At 40.4% G+C, this 23,088-nt stretch overlaps 2 protein-coding genes across 17 annotated transcripts in view; both read left to right on the top strand.

Moving 5' to 3' along the window:
* Nucleotides 1-2,521, top strand: part of SH3BP2 (SH3 domain binding protein 2) — a 35,718-nt gene extending 33,197 nt beyond the window's left edge. For all 3 annotated transcript variants that reach the window (XM_064653383.1, XM_064653382.1, XM_064653381.1), the window contains exons 11-13: nucleotides 123-204; nucleotides 454-513; nucleotides 931-2,521. In XM_064653383.1, coding sequence (XP_064509453.1) covers nucleotides 123-204; nucleotides 454-513; nucleotides 931-1,068 — 280 coding nt within the window. In that variant the 3' untranslated portion in view covers nucleotides 1,069-2,521. The remainder of the gene's footprint in view (nucleotides 1-122; nucleotides 205-453; nucleotides 514-930) is intronic.
* Nucleotides 2,522-9,490: 6,969 nt separating this feature from the next.
* The window catches only part of ADD1 (adducin 1), a 63,583-nt gene continuing 49,985 nt past the window's right edge, over nucleotides 9,491-23,088 (top strand). For 13 of the 14 annotated variants that reach the window (XM_064653373.1, XM_064653372.1, XM_064653369.1 and 10 more), the window contains exon 1: nucleotides 9,491-9,604. The gene's annotated coding sequence lies outside the window, so the exon portion shown is untranslated. Of the gene's footprint in view, nucleotides 9,605-10,058; nucleotides 10,183-23,088 lie in introns of those variants that run through there. The other variant, XM_064653367.1, reaches the window with a different exon arrangement.

Below are 23,088 nucleotides of genomic sequence, written 5' to 3'. Positions count from 1 at the left end.
ATGATCTACTATGAATTATTACAACTGATACAGAGATTTGTAAAAAAGAATTTTAGGACTGTAGGCACTTGACTTATCTGAGCCATAAAATGCTAATATATGTAATTGCTTATTCTTTTTAGGATATTTAAAGCTAATAGCCCACAAGGACAACCGCAAAATGGATTGTACTGTATTAGGAACTCATCTACTAAGCCTGGAAAGGTAACTTGCAATTGCTGAATCTACCCCCCAAAAAACTTCTTGATTGAGACATATTGTATCTTATGTATGACAAAGTACTTAATGATTTAGATGGGCTCTTTTCTTAAAGCAAGAAAATCTGAGACAATTGCTATCCTGTCAGAGATTTCTTTTTTTTTTAGGCTGAATTTTAATTGATTCCTCAATAATACATTGACTTAGAAGAGCTTGGTTGCATAGACTGAATATGTTGCATTTTTCTTCTTCAAGGTATTGGTTGTATGGGATGAACCTGCAGGAAAAGTGAGAAACTACAGAATCTTTGAAAAGGTTAGTCGCTGCACTCTGTGTGCATGTGTATATTATATATGTTTGTGTGTGTATAAAATGTGGGTGCATATAGGTATATATTGGAATTAGTAAGTTAAAGTCTAAACTTGTTGCCGTTCCTGAAAGTAAAAATCAGCTGATTTACAAATATCTTGTCCAGGATGAGAGTTTGAGTACTCAGATCTGGGCTGTCTAGTTGGTGTATCACACAAAAGATAAACTGTAAATGTTCACATCTAAATTTCAGCTCCAGTTGAATCCTAAAGGATGGAATATTAAATTCTTGAGTTTGCAAGGCAGTCATATGTTTGAAAGAACTTCTTTAATTCTGATGATGGGGTTTCAGCTTTTTCTCTTTAAACAATGAGTTGGAAACATTACTGTCAATGATTACATATGGTTTCTGTTCTACAACAGGATGACAAGTTTTACCTGGATTCAGACATCATGTTTTTGAACATGGGAAGTTTGGTTGAGTACTATAGCACTCATGTGTTACCTAGTCATGACAGCCTGATGCTTCGGTGTCCTTATGGTTACTCCAAACCAAGGTGACATGACAGCCCTAGTTCACTGACACCCCACTGCCCTTGAGTCGACTGTGGACTCCTGCCACTGCTGGACATCCTGCTGTTTGCACACACAAACTGAGTCTGTTCCCACCATTTATTCTCACATGAATTGTATATAAACACCATATAAAGAACTCTTGGTAAAACCTTACAATCCAGATCCGTGGATTTGATGGTCTTTTCTTTCAAAAAGATCTGAACTGATTATGCTGGGAAAGCTGTCCAGGATACCCAGACTTTTTATAAAACTGCTGCTATCACTAATCTTCTTGGAATGTCAAAGATGGGCATGAACAAAGAAGTGGACTGAATACAACTGATCCAGAAAATGGAAACTTGTGGACGTATATCAGAATTTACTTGTGACAGGGAATACTAATACTCTGACTTGAAGGTAGTGCTCCTAAAGTCAGCACTGGTGCTCAACTGAGATATTCTTTTGTATTACTTGTATAGTTGACGTGTAAATAATGAAGACTTCTGTGCAAACTATTTGATTTACTATGGGTAAAGATGATCAGGAAATCTGGCTTTTTTTTTAAGCCACCTCATACATACGTGTACCTTCCGAGTACAGTGTCTGCAGTAATCACTGTCAGGTATTATCCAGCTGATACAGTTATGGCATCTCAGTCTGAATCTGTATCCACAAACTTCTTTTTTTTCTGTTGCCTTTTCAAAGTTTACACATGCCCATTTTAATGTTGTTACCACTAGATTGCCACAACTTTAAAAACATAACAAAACCATCACCTAATAAGAATTTTCTGTTTATGAAAACAATAAACCAGGATTTAGTCCCTAAGGAATTTTCCTTACTAATCAGATGTAGTATGAGGATCATACACAGGAATGGAGGCAAGAAACTCTGCCTCCATCTTTTGCAAGAGACAGACATACACAATATCAGTCTTTTGATCTCTGTTCCTGCTCTAATAGGGTTTATGTGTATATTAAGTACTCAAAATTCAGATTTCATTGAATATCTTAAGTTTCTAATTCCTTTTATTTTAAATTAGTATCCCTGTGATTCACTACTCTGACATGATTGACTCTAAAGAAGGCTCAGCCAAGACAGCATTTAAAAAACATGTTTGGCAAATACATATATGTATATCAGAGCAAGTTCAAGTTTCTTACAGTATTCACATACACTGTTTAGAAAGTAAATTTTTCTCTGTCTGGGAATAATTGACTTCATTGTGTCATGACAGTCATATTTACAGTATGTTCTCTTTGGGGCTCTATTCAGGTTTTTTTTCCACCCATACACTCAGAAGATTTTTATATTGTACACATACATCTACAACATAACACTTTCTTTACTTGTGTAATACAAGAGTTGAAAATATGTAAATTTTTGTGTTAATGCCGTTTTGTATCTAAATGTATAGATTTCTGAAACAGATAAAAACTTTCAGTGCCAGTTCACCTCATTTTGTGTGGTCATCTTTAATTTCGTGGGTGTGCATTTTAATGCTCTTTTTGTAGTTGTGTTAGATACTGTTGGACTCTTCTAACCATGAAGTTAAAGGAATTAGTTGTCAGTCCCCTCAAGAAGCAAATCTTCATGTAAGCAACGCTGAGAAATCTGGCATTCCGGTCATCAGACGGTGCAAGGTAATCCCCTCATCCCTCCAGAAACAGGTAGAAGGGTTCCAAACAAATCTGCAGTCACTTGCACACTTTTCTCCAAGCCCTCTTGCTCCTATGTACTAGTCTGTTTAATGCCAAATCAAACGAAGTTAAATTTCTGGTGTTGGTAGGGAAGAAAGTCACAGCTAGAACACATGGCTCAGTCTATCTCCTATACCTCTCACTAAGCTGCCTCTCTTCATTCCTTCACCACAAAGCAACCTTTGTGTCTTCAGCCTCCTGCAAGCTCCTTAGCTTTAAAGGAGTTTGTTGGGAAATGTAGAAGCATTTGATGAGCAAAAACAGTTTATGAGTTTGGTACTATCCAAGTTAAAACTAATTGATACTAGTTTGGAAAAAGTCTTGCTTCCTCTGTCTGAACCTCCAGTAAAAAGTGTTACAGGTGCTATTTGGGAAGGGGGGGGGTTGCTGTTCTAGGGGAAAGAAAATTAGAGTGCTTTTGAAAATTAAACAAAGGACAATCAATCAATAGGCAGCATGTCATAAAAAGTGAATCAATATCCAGACACTTTTTATGACAATAAAGGTGCTTCGTGTCAGCAGTCAAGTATTCCCTGGTTCAGAACTTTAGTCTTTACAAGAATGTGTGTGAGGAAGCATCGAGAGCATTTGTAGCCTCTGGTGCTTCATCCTTTGGAATGTGCAAAAGGGCACTGAAGATTTTGGAAGTTTTAACTGTGATTACTTAGAATCTGGGGACATCTGCTGGTCAGCCTGTTCCACGCAGGGATCCACACAACCTGATTCCAGCTGCTGAGCATGTGCGTGGAAGTCATTAGAGAGAAATCAATCTTAAGGGACTTCAGATAGAAGCTAGAGATTAAAGCTAACTTCAGGTGGAAACTTAATGAGCCGGGTCTTTGAAACTTAAGAATCTTTTGGCTCACCTCTCACATATGTAGCAATGTTGTTTAGCAAAATTACTCATTTGAATGTCTCTTAACCTAGATGACAACCAAATTAATTCATATTTCTGTGTTAAAATTATTCTTAAAATAGACTTTGAGGTTGAATTTACCTAATGGACTTCTGAGCACCACCTAAATTTATCCACTTTGTGAAGCATTAAAGAGTTGTTTTGAACATTAAATACTTCACCTAGCAGCAAGCAAATTGCATAATGTTGCAATAGTTTCTATCTCATGAAAAAGTCAACTCCTTGATCTCAAGGAGGGTTTTTTTTCCTAGTAGTGGGAGTGCTTGAGATGCCTGTAATTACAGACCCATCAATAGGACAGCTGATAGTTCTTTTTCTATAAATACTCGAAGTACCAAAATATCAAATACTACTCCAACTTCTAGAGCAGAGAGCATTTGAGCTCACTTTAATACTGGACAGGCTGAAGTGATCAATCAAGTTCAGTAGGCTTCAGGTATGTAGCAAGCCTTGTAGCACAGCCAACTCCAAATCTATTCCTTCAGGGCTTCCATTCCTGTATCTTAATTACAGGATGGTCATTACAATCCCACACTTGTACCTCCTTCCTTACAGCATCTAGTTCCTAGGAAGCAGGTGATCCAACCTCTCAGGTTCATGGCGTGGCCCTAATGGGCATGTAATCTTGGAGATAGCAAAGAATTGTTTTTAATGTCACTTCATTCACATATATTCACTGGAGGTGGTTTGCACAGAAATGACAGTAATAACCATTTACAGGATTAGATCTCTGGATATATAAAATCCATATATATGTAAAATAGATATCTAAAATGAGGGAAAAGCACCTAACCCTTCTTTGAGTTACCACCTTCTCTGCCTTTTAACGACCACTTTGTGCAAATGCCCTCTGTGTATGATCTGGGCACAACCAGTTCTCTGGCTGGGGGGCTGATGTGCGCTGAAATTCTGATCTGGAAAGCCCTTTACTTGGATGGGGTTTTGCTCCCATAGGGAAGGCCAGTGATGTGAAAGGGCCACCACAGCAGCACAGAAAACAGAAGAGTTTGTTCCATGGAAACTTACTAAAGGATTTTATTACAGGGCACATATGGAAAGATGTGCCAGGTGTGGCCTCACGAGCTGTGTGTTTTAGGCTTCATTGATTATGTTGTGCTTTAATTTACACTGTGCTTTAATTCATGGTTGGGGTTTTTTTCCAAGGAAATGCCAGCCACACCCTAACCATGGGAGTGCTGATGAAAATGTGTCATTTTAAAATTAAATATGACTTAAGGGAATTAAAAATTTTATATTCTAATATTACAAAGCTTCTCTCAAGATTAATTAATTTTCTCCTATATATAATAATAGCTGAAATATGAACTGCCTTAAAATACTTTTTTTAGGCTTTTCAGCCCTCCTCATTACTTTGAACTTGCCCTGGTACCTTTTTCCTTTCTTTGTTTTACTCTCTGCTTGTAGTTCTAACGTTGGTTCAAAAGTTCTAAACTTCTTTTAGTGACATTTTTCCTTCTCCTACTACTAAGGATGAAGATGTTCATCAGAGAGCAGCTAAAAACAATTTCAGCAGCTCTAGTCACACTGGAATTCATATAGAAGCAACTTGCAGAAAACATAGAACTAGAAGGAAGATGATACTTAGGAAGCCATAGATGTTGCAATTGAAAGAATTGGATTTACTTGGAAAAGCATTTTGGAAAAACAACCCCAAACCTCCACAAAGAATGTCGGTTGCTGGAGTTCCTTTGGCTGAAGCAATCATTGCACCTTTGGTTGCATTTGACTGGAACTGTTATTAACCAGCTTGAACCATGTAGCTCAATTTACATTTCATCTCAGTCATGTATAAAAATTTCTCTGTGCTTCCTGAGCAAAAAGTCAATATCTTTCATAGTTAAAGCCAAAGCGGCCTCTCAGTTTAACAGATTTTATAAAATCTGGCAACATTTAGTATTGGCCTGTTCCAGCTGCTCTGTCCTTTTCCCACCTGCTGCTTCAGTTATCTTTATTTTTTCAGCTCAAACAAACCTCCAATGTGTTTTTGTTTACTTGCGGAGGGAGGTGAAAGTAGACCAGAATACATTTTTTTCTTTCATGTAGTTTTCCTATTGAATGTTTCTCATATGTACTTTAGAGTTTGTCTCTACATATGATTTTCAGTCCACTGGGAAAACTCTCCTTCCTTGCATAAATCAGTAGAATTCAAAAAAGCAGCTCCCTGTGAAGAATATGAATTCATATACTTTTAGACATAGCCTTACCTACGCTGACCAAATTTAGTAACACTGCACATAAACTATGAGGTATTATTACTGCTGTTAATCACAGTTTAAAGTAAGATAACCCATTACATAATTTTAAAAAAGGCATTTAAGTTGAATAATTCCAAAGACAAATCCCTCACAAGTCTTTCAGTAGTAATGCTGCATGTGCTTAAGCTCCCTTGTCCCACCACCAGCACAGTCCTGTGTGCCAGTGAGAGGCACGGCACTTGGGGGCTGCTCTTGGGGTATTTTGTACAGATAATTTCTATTTGTCCATGCACACCCTCCCAGTGCTCCAGCTTTGGTATGACTGGCCTAGAACTGGCTTTTACTTTGCTGGCACAAGGAAGTTCCAATGCAAAGACTCCCCTTTTGAAGGCCCCTGGGGAAAGCAGCAGAGAGTTTGCATACTGGCATTGTTTTATTTAGAGGAACCAGAACTTTGCTTGGGAAATGGAGTAAAAGATCTGTGTGAGATGAAAATGAATGATGACAGTAGGGAAGCAAGTCCTGCCCAGCCAACAGACTGTCAGGACAGAACAGTTCTGGCAGGCCAAGAAAGATCTATCTTGATGCTATCATTCACAGTTTATAGGTAAGAAAGCTGACCTGGAACTGCTTATGTGAAATAAGTGCACCCCATATAAAGGAAAAGATAAATGTCCTAAGGCCAGATGTGTGACATCAATCCAGTCCTGTGCTTCTCTCAGGCAGCTTGGAGCACCAAGAAGTGCTAATGCCAGGTAAAGAGGCCAGCTGCATAAAAATAACTGTACAGTGTTATTTTTCTGATATCTAGTAAAGCCAAACTACAGTAATTTGTAAATGAATACATTCACACTGACACTTGTATTTGAGGCTGTTTGATGTAAGTTGAGGCCAGTGATGCTGCTGCTCGAGCCTGCTAAGGAGAACAACTGACTGTGAATGAGTCAGCAAGAGGAACATCTGTACTGCCTGAGCAGCACCACGTTCTGACACCTCTCGTGGGAACATTTTGCTGTCCTTAGCATCCACCACAGTATTTTTCTGGTTTTTGAAGGCCAGTAACCATTCTCCAGTAAAGGTGCAGATGTGCAGGTGACAAGTGGAAGCCTACTGGCTACAAACTTGCCTTGGTCATTATCCCAGAGCCCTCAGCAGCAGCACAAAGATCTTGAAGGAGTCAAATACTTCAGCCTGAAAACTACTGTGTGGTTCATGCTGTACCTTTTGTTGAAGCTGTAATGCTGCAAACCCAGCTGGCAAGAGTTAACAAAGACAAGTTCTTCATGTCTTAAATAATGCAGCAGCGCTTTTTCAGATTGTCTTGCCTTATTTCTGCATCACAGTGTACTGCTTTAGTGCACGTCAGCCCTCCCTTGTTTTTCTGCCCATGTAACCCTACCTTTGCCTTTGCTGCAGCATTGCCCTTCCTGCAGCTGGGCAGAGGCAGGGCAGGAACCTGGTCAGCTCAAAAACTGAACAGGGAAAATAAACACCATCATGCATCAGCTGTCACAGTCTCGGCCTGCAGAGCGAGTTGGTTGATTCAGCAGGAAGCTGGCCTTGCCCCCTCCCTCAGATTAGCCAGGTAAAACAATATTTTCTCTGGCCTCAAGATTATGGGAGGTGATGCAAGGGGTGGGGGGAAGGCTGGAAGGGCTCAGTGGCGACCTGTGCCCTTGGGCAGGTCACAGAGTAGGACACAAGAAGGGTAAAGGAACAGAACTCTCCTGCAGCAGAAGAGTGAAGAGGAGCTGACAAAAGGCATCCTTTGATTAGCCCAAGCTGCTTGTGCTGCTGCACCCAGTGGTTACACAAACACTGAGAGAGAGAATGAAATGACCCAGCCCTCCCCCAGCCCCTGGGCACTGCTGCTGTCCTCAACATCCCCATCCTTCCTGGCACTGCTGGTCTCGGAGCCGCGCACTGAGCTGGAGAGGAAACCCATTCAGCTTAAAACAGCTTAAAGCAGTATTTTTTTTCTGAGTTGCTTTTAACATGGATTCATTCTCCCATTTACTTTTCCAGACAAGAAGAGAGAGAGCTTTATGTGTTAAATGCCACAGAAGGGAAGGGAAGGGAAGGAAAGGGAAGGAAAAAGATGAAGGAGCATTTTGACAGATAATCAAAGAGAAGACACTGCATGAGGCAGGTGGCTGGAGCCCGCAGGTCCAGAGCAAGGACAAGAGTGTGCTGCCTGGTATGTACACACATCCACTGGGTTTAACACGGGGACAGGAAGGCAAAGTGACTTTAATCCTCTAGGCTTACAGCAACAGTTCTTACAAAAAGATGTTCAGACATAATTTGCTAATCATTAGTAATTACACAAACACATGTCCTGTTGTGGAATGGGTTTGACTAGGCAGATCTATGTCCAGCAGGGCTTTTTTGTCAGATGTGCCATAATCATTCTGCAGCATCACTTGACAACCAAACCATCATTTTTGGAGGCTGAATTCACAGATAAGTTTACATATATCTCTACGGCCTGTTTTCCCATTCTGAACAGTAAACAGATGAAGATTAATTGCCTGAAAGTGAGAAGTAGGTAAGTGGAGTGTGTTTCCTCAGTGGAGCTGGTTGGAGCAGGCTGGATTCCTCCCATATTCCACGGGAGGTGTCTCCCGAAGGCACCCATCAGGTTCTGCTAGCTACAGTCTGTTTCCTTCCCTACTTATGGATAACTTGGGGATGGGAATTATAGACAGCAGAGCAAGAGAGTTCAGTGTTTCTGAGAGCATGTTCCCAGACACCCAACTCTTCATTCGTCAGGCAGGATTCTATACAACAGTGTCCAAAAAGAAGTGTAAAGCAGCAGTCTTAAAATGATACAGCAATGATAGTAAAAATGTACAGAAAATGATGACAGATAACAGAAGAAGTTAAGTTTACAGTTGGTGCTTTACTTGCAGAGACTGCAACAAACTGTGGGTTATGAAAGCTACACAGGATTCAGAAAGATCTTAGGATTCAGAAGATCTAAGGAGATGATTTACAAAGATCTAATCAGGCCTCCTGTATACCAGTTACGCGACGTATCTGCTCTTCCTGAACCAAGCGCACAGCTTCTCCTTAGCCTGGAATTCAACATCCGCAGGATATTCCGCCGATTAAACACCTTCGGGTCTGACAGGTGTCTCTAGCCCTCACCAGGGCAGTTCTCCAGCTCGACTCCCGCGCTCCCGGCCCGCCCGGGCCTTGTCCGAGCTGGCAGGATCAGACACCGCCACCGAGCCCTTATCGCACCGCGTCCGGCCTTTAGCGGTGTCTGCCCGTCCCTATCGCCCGGCCCGCTCCGCGATAAGCCTTGTAGGTGACGCGCCGCTCCTCTCCGCACGGATCCAGCGCCACAAGAATCCCCTCTCCCCGTGTCCCAAGCTCTTCCCGGCCCGTTCCCGGGGACCCCCCGGCGCTGCCGGAGCCGCGGGACCCGCCGGGGGCGGTGCGGCTGCCCCGACCCCCGCCCTCCTCCCACCCCTCCACCAATGGCAGGGCCGCTTGCTCGCCGGGCGCGAGCCCGCCCGCCAATGGGCGGCGCCGTTGTTGGGCTTGCGGGCTGTGGGAGCCGCACCCTGTCGGGCGGGGGCTGCTCGGTGCCTGAGGGGGCGGCGGGAGCGGCGGGAGGCGGGGACGGGCAGAGACGGCGACACAGGGACAGAACACTGGCCGTCGCGGCCCCTTCGCTCCGGCCCCTTCTCCTCTGCCCTCGGGTGAGCGCCGCGGCGGTGCGGGGGAGGCTGAGGGGCGCAGCCGGCGGCGGGCAGGCGGTGACGGGGCGGCGGGCGCTGCGCGGAGCGCAGGAGGGGGCGACGAGGAGAGACGGGGGCGCAGCCGCTGGAGCCGGCTCGCTCAGACCGGAGGGGATCGCAGAGGGGCCTGCGTCTGCCTGGAAAACGGCGAGGGGGGGGAACATGTTTTCGGAAAAACCATCTGCGTGCGGGTGCCCGCCGTGCGCGGCTGCGGCGGGTGCGGGGTCAGCGGGGCGGCGGGGGCGGGACGGCGCTGTGCGGGCGCTGTGCGGGCGCTGTGCGGGGTGGGCGGCGGGGCTGAGCTGCCGGGGGCGCGCAGGTTGCTGCCAGCCCTCCCTCGGGGGACGCGGTGCCCAGCCCGTGCCCGCCGGGATGCTGCGCTGGAATCTCCATCGCACCGAGCGCTGCTGCGGCTGCCGGCGCTGCCCCCACCGCCCTCTGGCTTCACCTGCCCCTTCCCCCGGCCTGCGAGGTGACCCCCCGGCGGTGCGGGGCGAAATGCGGGCATCGCAGCGTCCGAGTCATCGCCCGCAGAGGACGTAGGAGCGAAGGAGGATTTGGGATGCGCGGTATTGGGGGTTGGCGGGGCACCAGCACCGGCAGCAGGCGGGCAGTTGTTTTGTCTCATCTTTTGCAAGGGGTGTTACATTTTAGCGTTTTCAGGGTCTGCTTTTGATACAGAATGTCACATGTCGTTCTGCACGTAATTATGCGCACTCTCTGCGCTGCTTTTAAGGTTGATTCTTAATCTATGTTGGCTTTGGTTAAAACTAGCAATTAGGGAGGGGGAAAATCCAGTCAAGCTGGAAAAATATCCGTGGCTGTGCTGAGATGGGGGCTAGGAGTAGCACGGCATTTAAATCTTTCATGAGATGCTGCTGTAGCTCAATGGTGTAAGCTCATTGCTGGCTTTGTTTTATTCTCTGCTTTTTGGAAAGTTGCGTAGGTCATAGCATTATCATATACCAGGGGTGTGCTGTTTTCTTGCACCGTGACTTACGTCTTTATACAGAGCTTTACAAAACATGTCTACCTTCAGCTTGTGAATTCCCAAACTGCAACTGCTGCTGGATAATTCCTGTACGCTTTGCTGAAAGCTACAGGTATCTCCATGTGCGCAGGCTGTTTACGGCTCTGGTTCTTGGAACGTGACTGAATGTGCCACCGGAATTCTTGGCAGTTCTTCACTGCCACAAATTCGTTCTTTTTTTCTTTTCTTTTTTTTTTTTTTTTTTTAATAGAGCACAATAATTTATTTTAAAAATAAGGAAATACAGGCTGTTTCTAAAATAGGCTTCTGTTTTTGTTAATTAAATATCTCGATGTAACAATTCAGTATCTCAGTAAGGAAATATTCTTTTAAGAGCAGTTGTATAATAAGTGAGGAAGAAATGCAACTATGGATTAGACTTCTGGGGCAGGTGGCTTTGGTGTTTCTTTATATTCAGTAAGCAGATTTGATTCCATCTTGTAAAAATAGTCCTAGGTGAATGTAGTGATCTATGTAATTTACCTCAGTTTCAGAATTTAAGCTTGGGGGTTTTCTTAGGAGAGTTTTGAGGAAGAGGCAATAGCAAGTTTACACATCTTTACTGTAGCAAGATAATAATATATGCATGACTGTGTTTGCATGTTTAAGTATCTTGTAGTTTTTCTGGAGATCTGTTTTCCATATGAGGTTCCATGCTGAGAATAGTGCTTTTTAGCCAAAAACTGTTGTGTTGATTGAATGTTTTCTTTCTGTGGCTGACTGTTATAAAATGGTGTGAGAAATCTGAATCTTTGTGCTTCATTTGAAGCAAGTATTTTGCTGGCGTGTTCCGCCAGTAAGTTCATTAGAGTATGGTTCACTAATGCTGTGGAGTGAAGAAGGTCATTTACTGCATCAGTATTTTTCTGTGACAGCTCTTTTTAGGTGTCTCCAACAGAAAATGACTCAACTGTTCTCATTCTTTGCGATTTGCCATCAGTGTCAAATTGATGTGTGAATGGGGCTCTGAATAACCTCCTCTAGTGGAAGGTGCCCATGGCAGGGGGGGTGGAACTGAATGATCTTTAAGGCCCCTTCCAACCCAAACCAGTCTGTGAATCCATACATGGAATTGGATCATTTGATGAGATTATATAGAGAAAACCCATTTGAGCACTGAGACTGACAGAAGTGGGGATGAAACTACTTCATTCAAGTCTTGGTTTTTGAAGGGTAATTTCGCAGCATGAACTGCCCTTAATAAATCTCATGCAACACTCTGTGACTTGCTGTGGGAGGAGAAAACTGAATTTTGAAGTATCCAATTTTGTTAATAAATAGAGTAAAATAATAGAACTGGAGGTTTCAAAGTAGGAGAAGGCTGCTTGGCATGTTGATGGCTCCTACACATAACTTGTATGGGACAAGTCCTTTCCTAGGAGGCCAGGCAGTAAATCTTGTACCCACTGCTTTTCTGACTGGGGGAAATACTTTTCTTAATTATTAAAGAACTGTAGCAGTTGGGAATAGTGAGTAATTTATAAATCCCAAACTGTTGCTATGCAGATGAGTCAGTCCTGCTCTGAGGGGAAAAATGCATAGTAACCAGACTTGCCCACTGCTTCTATGAAGGAGAGAATATCAGCGCGACTTGTGCTGTGCAGCGGGGCCGCCTGAGGTGTGAGGACATGGAGTGAAAGTCATGCTGAATTTCTGACTTTGGTGGCTCCTAAATTAGAACTTGCTCTCAGACCATGCTGCGTGGCAGAAAGCAATCTCTGAAATATTACTGTATTAGTAATTCAGACTGTAATTAAATATTTCTTAGGCACTTATGGAGTGATGTGTGCTTTATATTTGAGAAGGGTTGTGAGGAGATGTGAATGTAAGTTTACTCTGCTTATTCCATTGTGCAGGTCACTTGACATCTGCTGAGGAACTTGTCTAAAGCTCTTCTGGTAAATTATATGCCTTCTAAAGTAACAGATTCAAAAGCAGGTATATTTTAAAACTAGTAGAAGTTCCTAGATTACCCGAGTTTGGCAGTTTCCATTCATATAATTTAATCAGCCTTCTCAGGGGAATGGGAAAATATTACCTAGTCTTGCTATGTATTCAACATTTTTCTTCAGAAATACTGGTTTTGGTAGGGCTGGGGGTAGTAGCTGTGCAAACCTGTTGGTAGAGAAAGGTGTAAAATGTGAAACATGCAAACCAGTTTATTTCCTGAGGAAAGCTTCTTTTCATCAGAGGTAGTAATGCTTAAAAAGTGCTGGTTTTACACATATATTGATCTATGATAATTTTTACTTTAAAATTAAAATTTATGGCTACTTTCCCATCACTTTGAAGTATTGTGTGTACAATAACAGTGTTCTGTAATAATTTAAGTTAACATTTGTTGCCATCTCAATAAGCATCTGTTGTTTATTTAGAGTAATCTTGATAATCTTTAGTCAAATTGAAGCAAATAATTGATTTCTTTCCTTGCCACTCAGAAGATGTTGTTTACTGTAGTCTTGTCAGTTCAGAAATTTTAGTGGTTGGTAGTTGCAAACATTGTAAGGGAAGAGGCTCCAGGAAATGCCCGTTTTAGAACTACTGCTTTTCAGATCAGGTACAAGCTGAGGTGATAAATAAGCTGAGATGATGTCATTTGCCATGAGGACTCTGTTCTAACATTCTAACCAACGGTCCTGGGCTTGAATTAAGTTGAAGTATTGTTGCTGCTTTGGGGAATTTTAAAGTCTAACTGTTCTTTACTTGAGGGCAAATTAAGTTTCAGAGTAGAGATGGATTTGAATAACCCCTGCCTGTGGGGCTGCTGACCAGCATGTGTGATTGCTGGGGTTGCTGGCCTGACTCTGTGACCCTTCGGAGAAACTGAAAACATTGTCCTTGAAGGTGCAGCCAAACAGGAGCAACAACTTCTTCAGCACCTTCCTGACTCCCTCCTTTGACCTTGCTTGTTAGATTGCATTCTGAGAAATGATCTCTGCCGGCTCTGCTGGATGCACTTGTTATCCACTGAAAGAACAACCTTTCAGCCTCAGACCAGTTGCACTAGCAAGTGAAGCATCAAAAGCGTTTTTCACTCACTAATTTGAGTGGTTTCCCTTGCAGATTAATTAAAAATTAGGATACACAAAACCAAATCAGAATTCTGTTTTAAAACTGCGATGTTAAGGGCTACTCTTTTAAACTGGGATTTGGAGTTTCTGTGCTCTTCAGACTAATTAAACACTCCTTTGCATTTTTGGCTAGTGTATTGGGCTTTGTCTTTTTAAAATTAGTGATTTTTGTACTGTATGTTATGTATGACTTTCAGATATTGATTCTGAAAAAATAAGGAGTAAAATATTTCAGAGTTTGGAGATTTTATTTTCCTTTCATATACGTAACTGAATTGCTGTAAAGGGATCATGGAAACAGGGAGTAGTAAATGCAGTTAATCAGTAACACTTTATGGTATCTTTGATACTTTCACATGAAATGAGTAGATGAATGTTGTGATATGGTTATGCATCAAAGATTAAGGGGAAATCAAATAACTGTACTTAACATCTTTTAAGTTGTTGTAATTAGTAAACATGTAAAAGCAACTTTGGACTAAAAACTGTAATTTGACTTGGAGCAGTAGAAACTTAGTTAATTTGGGGTTTGTTTTTGTTTTGTACCTACACATTTCAAATTTTTGTTGTGGTGCTTTTTATGGTTTTCATTTCTATCTTGTTTTAGATCTTGAGTCTTGAGAGGTCTGATACTCTATTTCAGCTTTATTGTAGCTAACACCAGATTAAACCAGAAAGTGTTGAGGAAAACCTTGACCCATGAAGGCTGCCTTCTGTGGTTTGTTTTTGTTGGCTTTGTGTTTTGATTTTGTTGTTTGGAGGGTTTTTTGTGTGTGTTACATACACATGAGTATAAAGTTACTGTTGCTGCCTTGTGACTGTGGAGGTGAAGGATAAAGCGTATTGTGAGTTTAGTGTTTTAACAGATGAAGTGATTTCTTTAGGTATTGTCACTGGAGAAAATGGATGGAAATCTGTAAAGTATAGATGCTTGTGAAACACCCATTCCAGCAAAAATCCATTGAAAGAAGGCATTGCTGCTGCTGTGCATTAACTGAGAGATGCAATATACTTGGGTTTTTTTCTCCAAAAAATCTTGTCTAGCAAAGCTTTGCTCACTGATCTTGAATGAGCACAGCTTAAAGTATTCCAGAGTTAAAGGGATTTATTTCATTTTTCTCTTCACCTTCTGAACCTGTTAGCTACATTCAATTAAATTTGACAGGAAAATGGTCACTTCAAACATGAAAGGTTTCTGCCAGTAATGAGATAATCTGATGGCCAAACTCGTGCCCTCACTAAGAGAGGGGCACGGCTCCTGGTTTGGTTGGGGCAGCAGGAGTGTGTGGTGTGTAGGTGCCACACACTTCCAGCCGGTTGGGTAGCTCTGGTCCAGTCACAGTGCATTTTGCCTCTTGCAGGGCTGATCTGGATGGGCCAGGGCTCAGATGAAGGGAGGAGCCAGGATGGACTCATGCAGGATGTGGGGGGAACATCAGAACTTGGGATAACAAGAATAAATAGTGAAGTATAGGAGACTTCAGTTATAGGAGATGATGTTTCGTTACTTCTATCATCTTCCTCTAGTTGCTTTCAGTTACTGGAAAACTTTCCGTGGTTTTCAGGTAAAATTCTACACAGCTCATGTGTTGCTTTATTTTTAAATGTCATTTCAAGTTTCCACAGGATTTGAATAATAGATTCAGTGTAAAGCACAAAATTTTATTTTAAATCCAAAGTATGTTTTCTTTCCTTACTGTGGATATAATTTTTAAGTTTACTAGTACACCTAGCAAGGGGTGTGTGTGTTTGTTTGTTTGTTTGTTTTCCCCCCTCCCTCTTGGGCTTAGAGTAAAATTTATCAGATGGTGAGTTTTCAAAGATATTCTGGTAATTTTGGCTATAAGTGATAACTTAGAAGCATTTCAGAATAGTTTTATATCTTCTATAGATGAATTCAGGATAACATGGTGTTTGTTTTTGTAAATTGTTTTTCATGAAGTGTTGGTGGCTCGAAGTATACAGTAAACATATATTTGGTTATGTAGAACAGCTGCAGTACAGTGTTACATTGGTTGGATCTATTAATAGGCACGTAAAATAAATGAACAATGATCTTAGATGTTTGCTTAGATCTCAACTGTCCATATGAAATGAATGGTTTTTTCCCTGTTGTCTTATATAGTGATTTTGGTTAAAAGTTAGTAAATTCTTTAGAGTTTTCCAAAAGCAAGTGAATCATACATGGTTTCGATGGAGAGGAAGATGAGATAGCTATCCTTTATCTAAAGGAAAGCTCTCTTGTCTCTTATGTGTCAAGGAAAGTTGGTGGGTAGGTTTTCATGCCTTGGACTCAGAGAGGACCATCCTGTTGTTCTCTTTGATTGCTGCTACGTGACACTGAACGTCTGCCTGGGTGGTTTTCCCACTTCCCTTTCAATCTCCTTTAGAACTTGCACTAATTTTAAGACCGTTGAATTCTGTGGACCATCTTACACTGAGCTTCTTACCCCTCTTCTGGAGGGAGTGTTTGTGATTGCAGCATAGGGTAAGGATTTTTTTTACAGGTGGGATCCACTTCTGCCATAGTCTTTATTTTTGATCTTGGACACTTACTTTGACTCCATTCCAGTCTATTAATGGAGATGTTGGTTTAAGGACAAGGAAACCCCAGTGAAGATGCCTGTGGCCTCACTTCACAGTGGTGGAATGATAGTCCTTCCAGTATCCTCCAGTTTTCCCTTACTGCAGAAACTTGGGCAGGAGCCAAGAGCAGAGAACAGAGTGAACAGTTTGCTGCACAACTTGGAAGAAGGTAGTCTCTCAAACTGTCCTCTGGCCTGCCCAGCCACCAGAAAATAAAGAGCATTTTGGCAGCTGGTCAACGAAAGCCAGAAGTGGTGAACAGAAGGCTGGGAAGCATGGTTAAAATCTGAATGTCAGCCAGGAAAGCTGGTCTTGCAAATTATGAGGGCAGCCTTATTAATTGAACATTCTGGCTGGTGGAAAAGTTGCCTGAGTCTTAGAGTCTTTATGGGTCAATACTTACAGCTAAAGTGGGGAGACACCCCTCAATGCCTCAAGCAAAGCTTGCAGTGTCAAAAATAAGCCTTTGTAGCTGCATTTTTTACTTCAACTGCATGTTCAATGGGTTTAGGGTCCTATCCACTGTGAGTGAGCTGAAGTGTTGAGATAGCTGGTCTCCCCAGAAGATTGATTGCTATTTTTCTTGCTTTTTTTTCAGTCATTAACATAAGTATATGTGTCCATTAATTAAAACAACCCCCAAATATAAAAAATGTTAAAGACTGCATAATGAAAAAAATATATGAGTAATTAGTTACTTAGGATATCCTGGGTTTGTTTTTTAAAGAGCTTGAGCTTATTTCTTCATTCTCTGTTTTTCAGGGCATAAAGTCATTACTCTGTTCACATACGTTGTTGAAATATGTTAGTTCTGTGCCAACTGTATTTTCAGAAATTCATTACACCCCCAAGTCAAATGAGGGGACAGTATAGTTACTTGGGTCACTTAATGAGACAGATTTCAAATGCCTCTTTTCCTTTGCAGACCTTTAATCAGGACTAGACACCTTCCTAAAAATACTGTTATCAGTTATTGGTAGGAAGACCTGTTGTGATACCAGATATTTAATTGTAGAAGGAAAAGTTGAGGTAATTCAATCTGAAATTTTGCATTTGCTACTTTGCTTCTTGTACTAGTTTTTGCTTGTTTAATTTAGTCCTTAATTTGATGTATTAATCTTTAATGAATAGGATAAATTCAGTTAATTTGACTGCAACTCTAAATTTATTCTTTCAAGGTTTTGACTATCTGACAGTAATCTGGTTATTTTCCCCTCCCTCTTCTCTGTTGCTATAGTAATGCTAAATTTGAACCTTACTTCTGCAGACTTTTTTTTACCTTCAAGTAAGTTTTGTAATAGCTGTGCAGTGTGTTCTCAAGCCAAAATATTGATAATACAGGTTGCTGTTTTTTCATTTGGATCCATCATCTGAGGTGAAGCTGAAATTAAGCAGCTTTACCTTGCCTTCTCTTTTTCTAGCTCTGGCATTAATCTTTTATTCATGTTTTAAGCATACATCATTTAGGGGAAAAACAAGCAAAAAAGGGCCCAACTAAAGCAAAAAAAAGACCAAATATGTCTGTGTGTCAGGAAAACCTGTTTATAATTGTCATTACAGAAGTGAACATCCAAATTGCAAAGTCCATAATATAGTTTAGCATCCAAGTGTTCTTGCAATTCCAGTTTTACAGCAGTGTTCAGGGCTTACCTGATGAGGTACTTTCAGCTACTTTTGGCATGGCTGAACTTCTGATACAGCAAGAAATGAAGGTAATTCTGGCAACTGTATAAAATATTTATGCTCTTACTAGACTTTGATATTTATTTTTTTTCCACATACAAAAAAATGGAGCTGCAAGATCTAACAAGGTTACTAACAAGAGTAAGCAGAAAACCTGAAAAAGACTGTTCACCTGTCTTGTCAGGAAGCATGGGGACAATGAAATAAGACTAAAAATAATTTAGAAACTTGTAAATGACTACATGACAAGTTTGCCTTTCTTTTCAGTGAAGACGGTTTTGAACACACCCACACTGGCAAATAGGTCAACCTGTAGTGAGGTCATAAAAGTGATTGCCATAAAGATAAAGTTGGACTAACAGGGTGCAGATCAGTGGGACTATATAATGTTTACTCTGGAATTTTGAAGTAGGTGATCTGTGTAATTAGAGGCTCAATTGCAAGAATTGTTATTAAATGTCAGGGCTGAAGAGTATTGGATGGCTGGTAGTGATGGTAGTCACAATGTTCAGAGGAAAAAATGATTTGGGATAGTTATTGCATCGTTACTGTGACCTTGGTATACAGACTTGTGTTTAAATGGAGAAAGAGAAGCTGTTCTGAGTGGAGGTAAGATGAAAAGGCTGATACAGCTCTTTGACAGAGGAAGATTTTTTTGAGAAATCTTGACACCTCTCTTCTATAAGATCCCTGACTTCTTGGAGAGGATATGTGGTTAGAGTTGACCTCTTTTAATGTAGAAGTCATATAATGTGCAACATGAACCGTGTGAAAACTAGAGTGATGAAAACTGATTTTAAATGGTGACAGGATGTGTCAAGTATGGATAGAACTGGGTGACCGGAAGATGATGTATTGGAACTATGTAAGCAGTGGAATTTATCAAGGATCAGTTCCAAGATTTAATATTTTCATGAATATTACTGGCCCATTCCTAGTTCTTATACCAATCTCATGTTTTCTCATCAGATGTCAAGAATCGTAAGTACCAAAGAAGGTTTTTTACAGAAAAACTTGAGACCTTAAGACATGGAAAGTAGAAAAAGAAGTTGTATTAAGTAGCATTAAAAGAATTGTATCACTTAAGAATGACAAACCTATCAAAGTTAGCAATGGAGAACAGGATTAGGATAACAAGTATGCTGTTGTTGCCCTGCTAGTATTTTTCTTCAAAGAAACAAAGTGGTATTGACTTTTTCTGGTACTTGTGAAAGCTTATCTGAATTATTGCATCTAATTCCTATCGCCCACCATCAAGTAAAAAGGACATTCAGACTGAAAGAGGTCCAGGGACTGATTCCTGGAACTCAGAGAGTGTCTTGTTTGATCTGGGGAAACCAAGTATGAAGGAGGTTGCTCTTCATGAAAATGAGTGAAGCAACACAGGTGGGTAAAAAGAGCTTTTTGTGCTTGAGACATAAGAACAAATGGGTATAAACTATCCAAGAATAAACCTAATCTGGAAATTAGAAAAGATGGTTCCTAAGCAACGGAGGCAAAGAAGTCTGCAGCAGCCTTCCCTTAGGAGTAGTGGAATAAGGCTCTCTTTAAGATGGAGCTGGTTAGCTTATATAAGGGGAGGAGGAGGGGACATAATGTAATTTTCCACAGTACCTCGGGATTTGAACTTCTTGACCCAGAATATCCATTTGTTCCCAGGATTCCTGTCTTGTTAGTTAAAGATGATGCAGTAACTTGACCAGATACTTCCCAGACACCGCTGGGTACATGGATGGCCCTTGTCTTTTTCTTGGACAAATACACCAGTTGTGTTGTGAGATACAGAAATCTTAGATGGAGGGATAACAGATGTTAGACAAGTAGGATGTTTTAAGTACCGTTTAATGGAATATCCTAAACTGTGTCTTTTGTAGTGGCCATAATTCTGTGTTTTGCTTTCAGAAACCCTAAGTCAACACAGAATAATTCAACAGATTTAATAATGAGCCCTGTATTGTTTTTTCTCCTTTCTGGCCTGTGTGGTTGAAGGAAGCTGCCCACAGCACGTGCATAACTATGTCATTGTCTTCATATGTCCTTTGAGCTGCTTAAAAAAACCCAACTTGGTGCAAACTGAAGGGTTGATGTGGTGAGCACACTCCACACCATGTATTGCCCTGCTGTGTATTGCCCTGCTGTTCCTGTGTATTGAGCTAAGATGCTGTCCATCTAATAATCTTGGAATATCACTTTTTGGGGAAGGATTGTGCTTTTGATTGCACTAATGAGAGACATTCCTATATCTGTCTTACAGAAGATTGGTGGTTTTAAAGGAGACTTGACAGAGAAAAAGGTTCTACTACTTTCCTCCTGACAGAAAGACAGTAATTGGCAAATTGAGAAATTAATGTTCCCTGGGGTTACAATATTTTTCTAATTTATTCAATGGTTAGGACATGTTAAATCATGATTTAATTCCTGCTGAGGTATTTCAGACCCAGGAGGGAACTTGTAAACACTCATTTGTGCAATTGTTTATATCGTTAGCTTGTATTACTGGATATGGTTTTTATATGTGCAGAAATACAGTAACTGCTTTGTATTTTCTCTTCTGCATCTCTGTGTTACTTATTTGTTCTAAATGTTCATCTAGAAAACTTCATTTTAGGAAGGAAGTTCAAGCATGGAAAGTAGCTTGGTTAGGACAGGTTAGAAATTTAATGATGTTTGAAAGGTTCCTTCCTGACTGTGCTTAATGTGTTTTATTGACTTCCCTTCAGCTGTTAGTTGAATTTCCTGTTGATTTTTGGATCCAAATAATTGCCAAAGCAGTGTCTAGCTCTCTCTATGTGCTTAGATTAGTCTTCTTTATTTGCAGATTTAACAGTATTTTATGTTTTCAGAACTAATGTGGAAGACTAAGAACTAGATCTTATCCATTTAAATTGTTGTATTCACACATAATGATTAATATGAAAGGCAAAAAATTACATAGGTATAACATCAATGACTTAAATGGCACTTTCCACATGTTTCAGTCTTAGTGTTAGCTAAATTACATTCAGAATACAGTTTGGGGGGGAACTGATTAGCAGTTATAATTTTGAAAGCTGATAAATAACAGTTTATACTTTAAAGCTTGAGTAAGTGTTCATTGTTATATGAATATTGACTAAATTGACTTAATCTGTTTTATTATTTAGACACTGTGTGAAACAGGTGTGAAATAGAGAGAGGCTCATGTATTAAAAGAAAAAAATCCAAAGTCTGGAACTGTTAGTCATCTCCAAAGTGTGGATGACTTAGCAGATGTCATCTTAAAGCTCTTGCAATGAGGAGAATAAATTTATGAATAGTGGTATTTTGAAAGAATGTATTAATGTGTGCGCAGTAAGGAAACTGTACAAGGTGATTATCTTCACCTTTTGTTCTTAAAGTATGTTTTTCAATTAGACTGAATAGGATTTGTCATGGTAACTGAAAAGGTGTCAGATTAAAGTAAATAATGTTATTACCTTGGAGTAATAGACATAATTACTGAAAAATCAAGCAATTTTTTTTTCTAAGTCATTGAATGGACATGGCATTGGAACCTTAGCAGTTTCTCCCTTCTAATGAACCAGGTAACATGTTTGTTAACTGAAAATACACTATTAAACACTGGAGAGAAGAAAAAGCTTTCTGGCTGTATATGCATTCTTTAGATTTTTAAGTTTTTTTTAATTCCTTTGTCTTTCAAAATTGAAGCTGAATATTGCTCAGTTGTATTAAATTGGGATAATCTTTTCTTTGTTGTATGGTCTAGAACAGCATCCCCTGCAGATGTGGCCTGTGGTTCTGGAAGGGATGCAGTCCATGGTGGAATCATTTGTATTTTCAGTTGCATGTTCAGATCTGGCATTTTGGTCTCTCATTTCATGAGTCATGTCAACTTTTTTTTTTTTTCCCATGTTGTGTCATGTTAGCTGATGACACTTTTTTTTTGTAAGTAACTGTTCTTAGAGGTAATTTTTCCTGTTGGCACTGTGCCTCATAAACACACAAACCCTTAACTGTCCTATGAAGTGAAGGTGCATGTTGATATGCAGTTTGATCTTCGGAGAATAAATCAGGAAAATCTTACTCCCCCTTTTCCCCTCAAGAAGAGCGGGTGTGTATCCTTTACCAAGATTTGTTGGATTAGAGCAGTTTTCCTGTGAAGAACATTGAGGTGTAGTTGGTGGCGATGGCAGGGTCTGGAGCATCTGCACAGAACAAACTTGCAGCAAGGAGGGACAGTACAATGACTGGGCAATGGGCTGTTTGGGTTTTGTTTCCATTAATTCCTTCCTACTTTATGAAAGATCTAGAAAATGGAAGCAAGTTATATTTTAGGTAATGGTCTTGCATAACTTGAGACTTGGAGGAGAGTGAGGAACTTGAGGATGGCAGAGTTCAGGGATAAGGCTGATAACAGACTCATAAATAAGACTAATTTAAGCTAGTGAGATATATTCCTATTATGTGTCATTGAACATCTTCATAAAACCATCTGAATTTTAATGATCTTAATAGAGGTTAATGAGATTAAAGGGGGGAAAATTTTGAAGTATTACCTGTGTTTTTTAGCTGATCTATGAAATTCTGTAGTGTCTAGTACTAACAGGAAACAAAACAGCAGACAAGTATGAGGAAGGAAAGTTAAGGTTGGTTTAGTTTGGAAAAGACAGATGAGAAAAAGTGAAGTAGAATAGAAAAATACATTGATACAGTAAGGTCAGAAACAGTTTTAAAAATCTGGATTGCATTACAGAGATGATTTCTGTAGGGGTTTTTTTTTTACACCAAATATGTTTAAAAGACACTTTAAAAAAAAGGTCACATTCTGTATTAGCCCATGGGACTTTCTGCTGTGAGGTATTGTTACAGTCAAGGGTTTAGCACAGTGCAAAATAAGATTACACATTTTATATCAGTTATGCTTGGAGTATTAGAACAAATGGTATAAAGCATAAATTGCTGCAAATGAGTGTGTGTGTTATTCGGTTCTTAAAACTGCACACAGATCATAGTAATCAGGATATTTGGAGAGTTAAACCCCTAGTTTGAGTTTGACAATTTTTGCCTCTTTGGACAAAGTTTTGATATTTGCTTAT

The sequence above is a fragment of the Pseudopipra pipra genome, chromosome 4 (genome assembly GCF_036250125.1).
Source record: "Pseudopipra pipra isolate bDixPip1 chromosome 4, bDixPip1.hap1, whole genome shotgun sequence".
NCBI classification, from domain to species: Eukaryota; Metazoa; Chordata; class Aves; order Passeriformes; family Pipridae; genus Pseudopipra; species Pseudopipra pipra.
The sequence above is the reverse complement of the archived record's forward strand: the minus strand, read 5'-3'. Positions and strand labels throughout refer to the sequence as shown.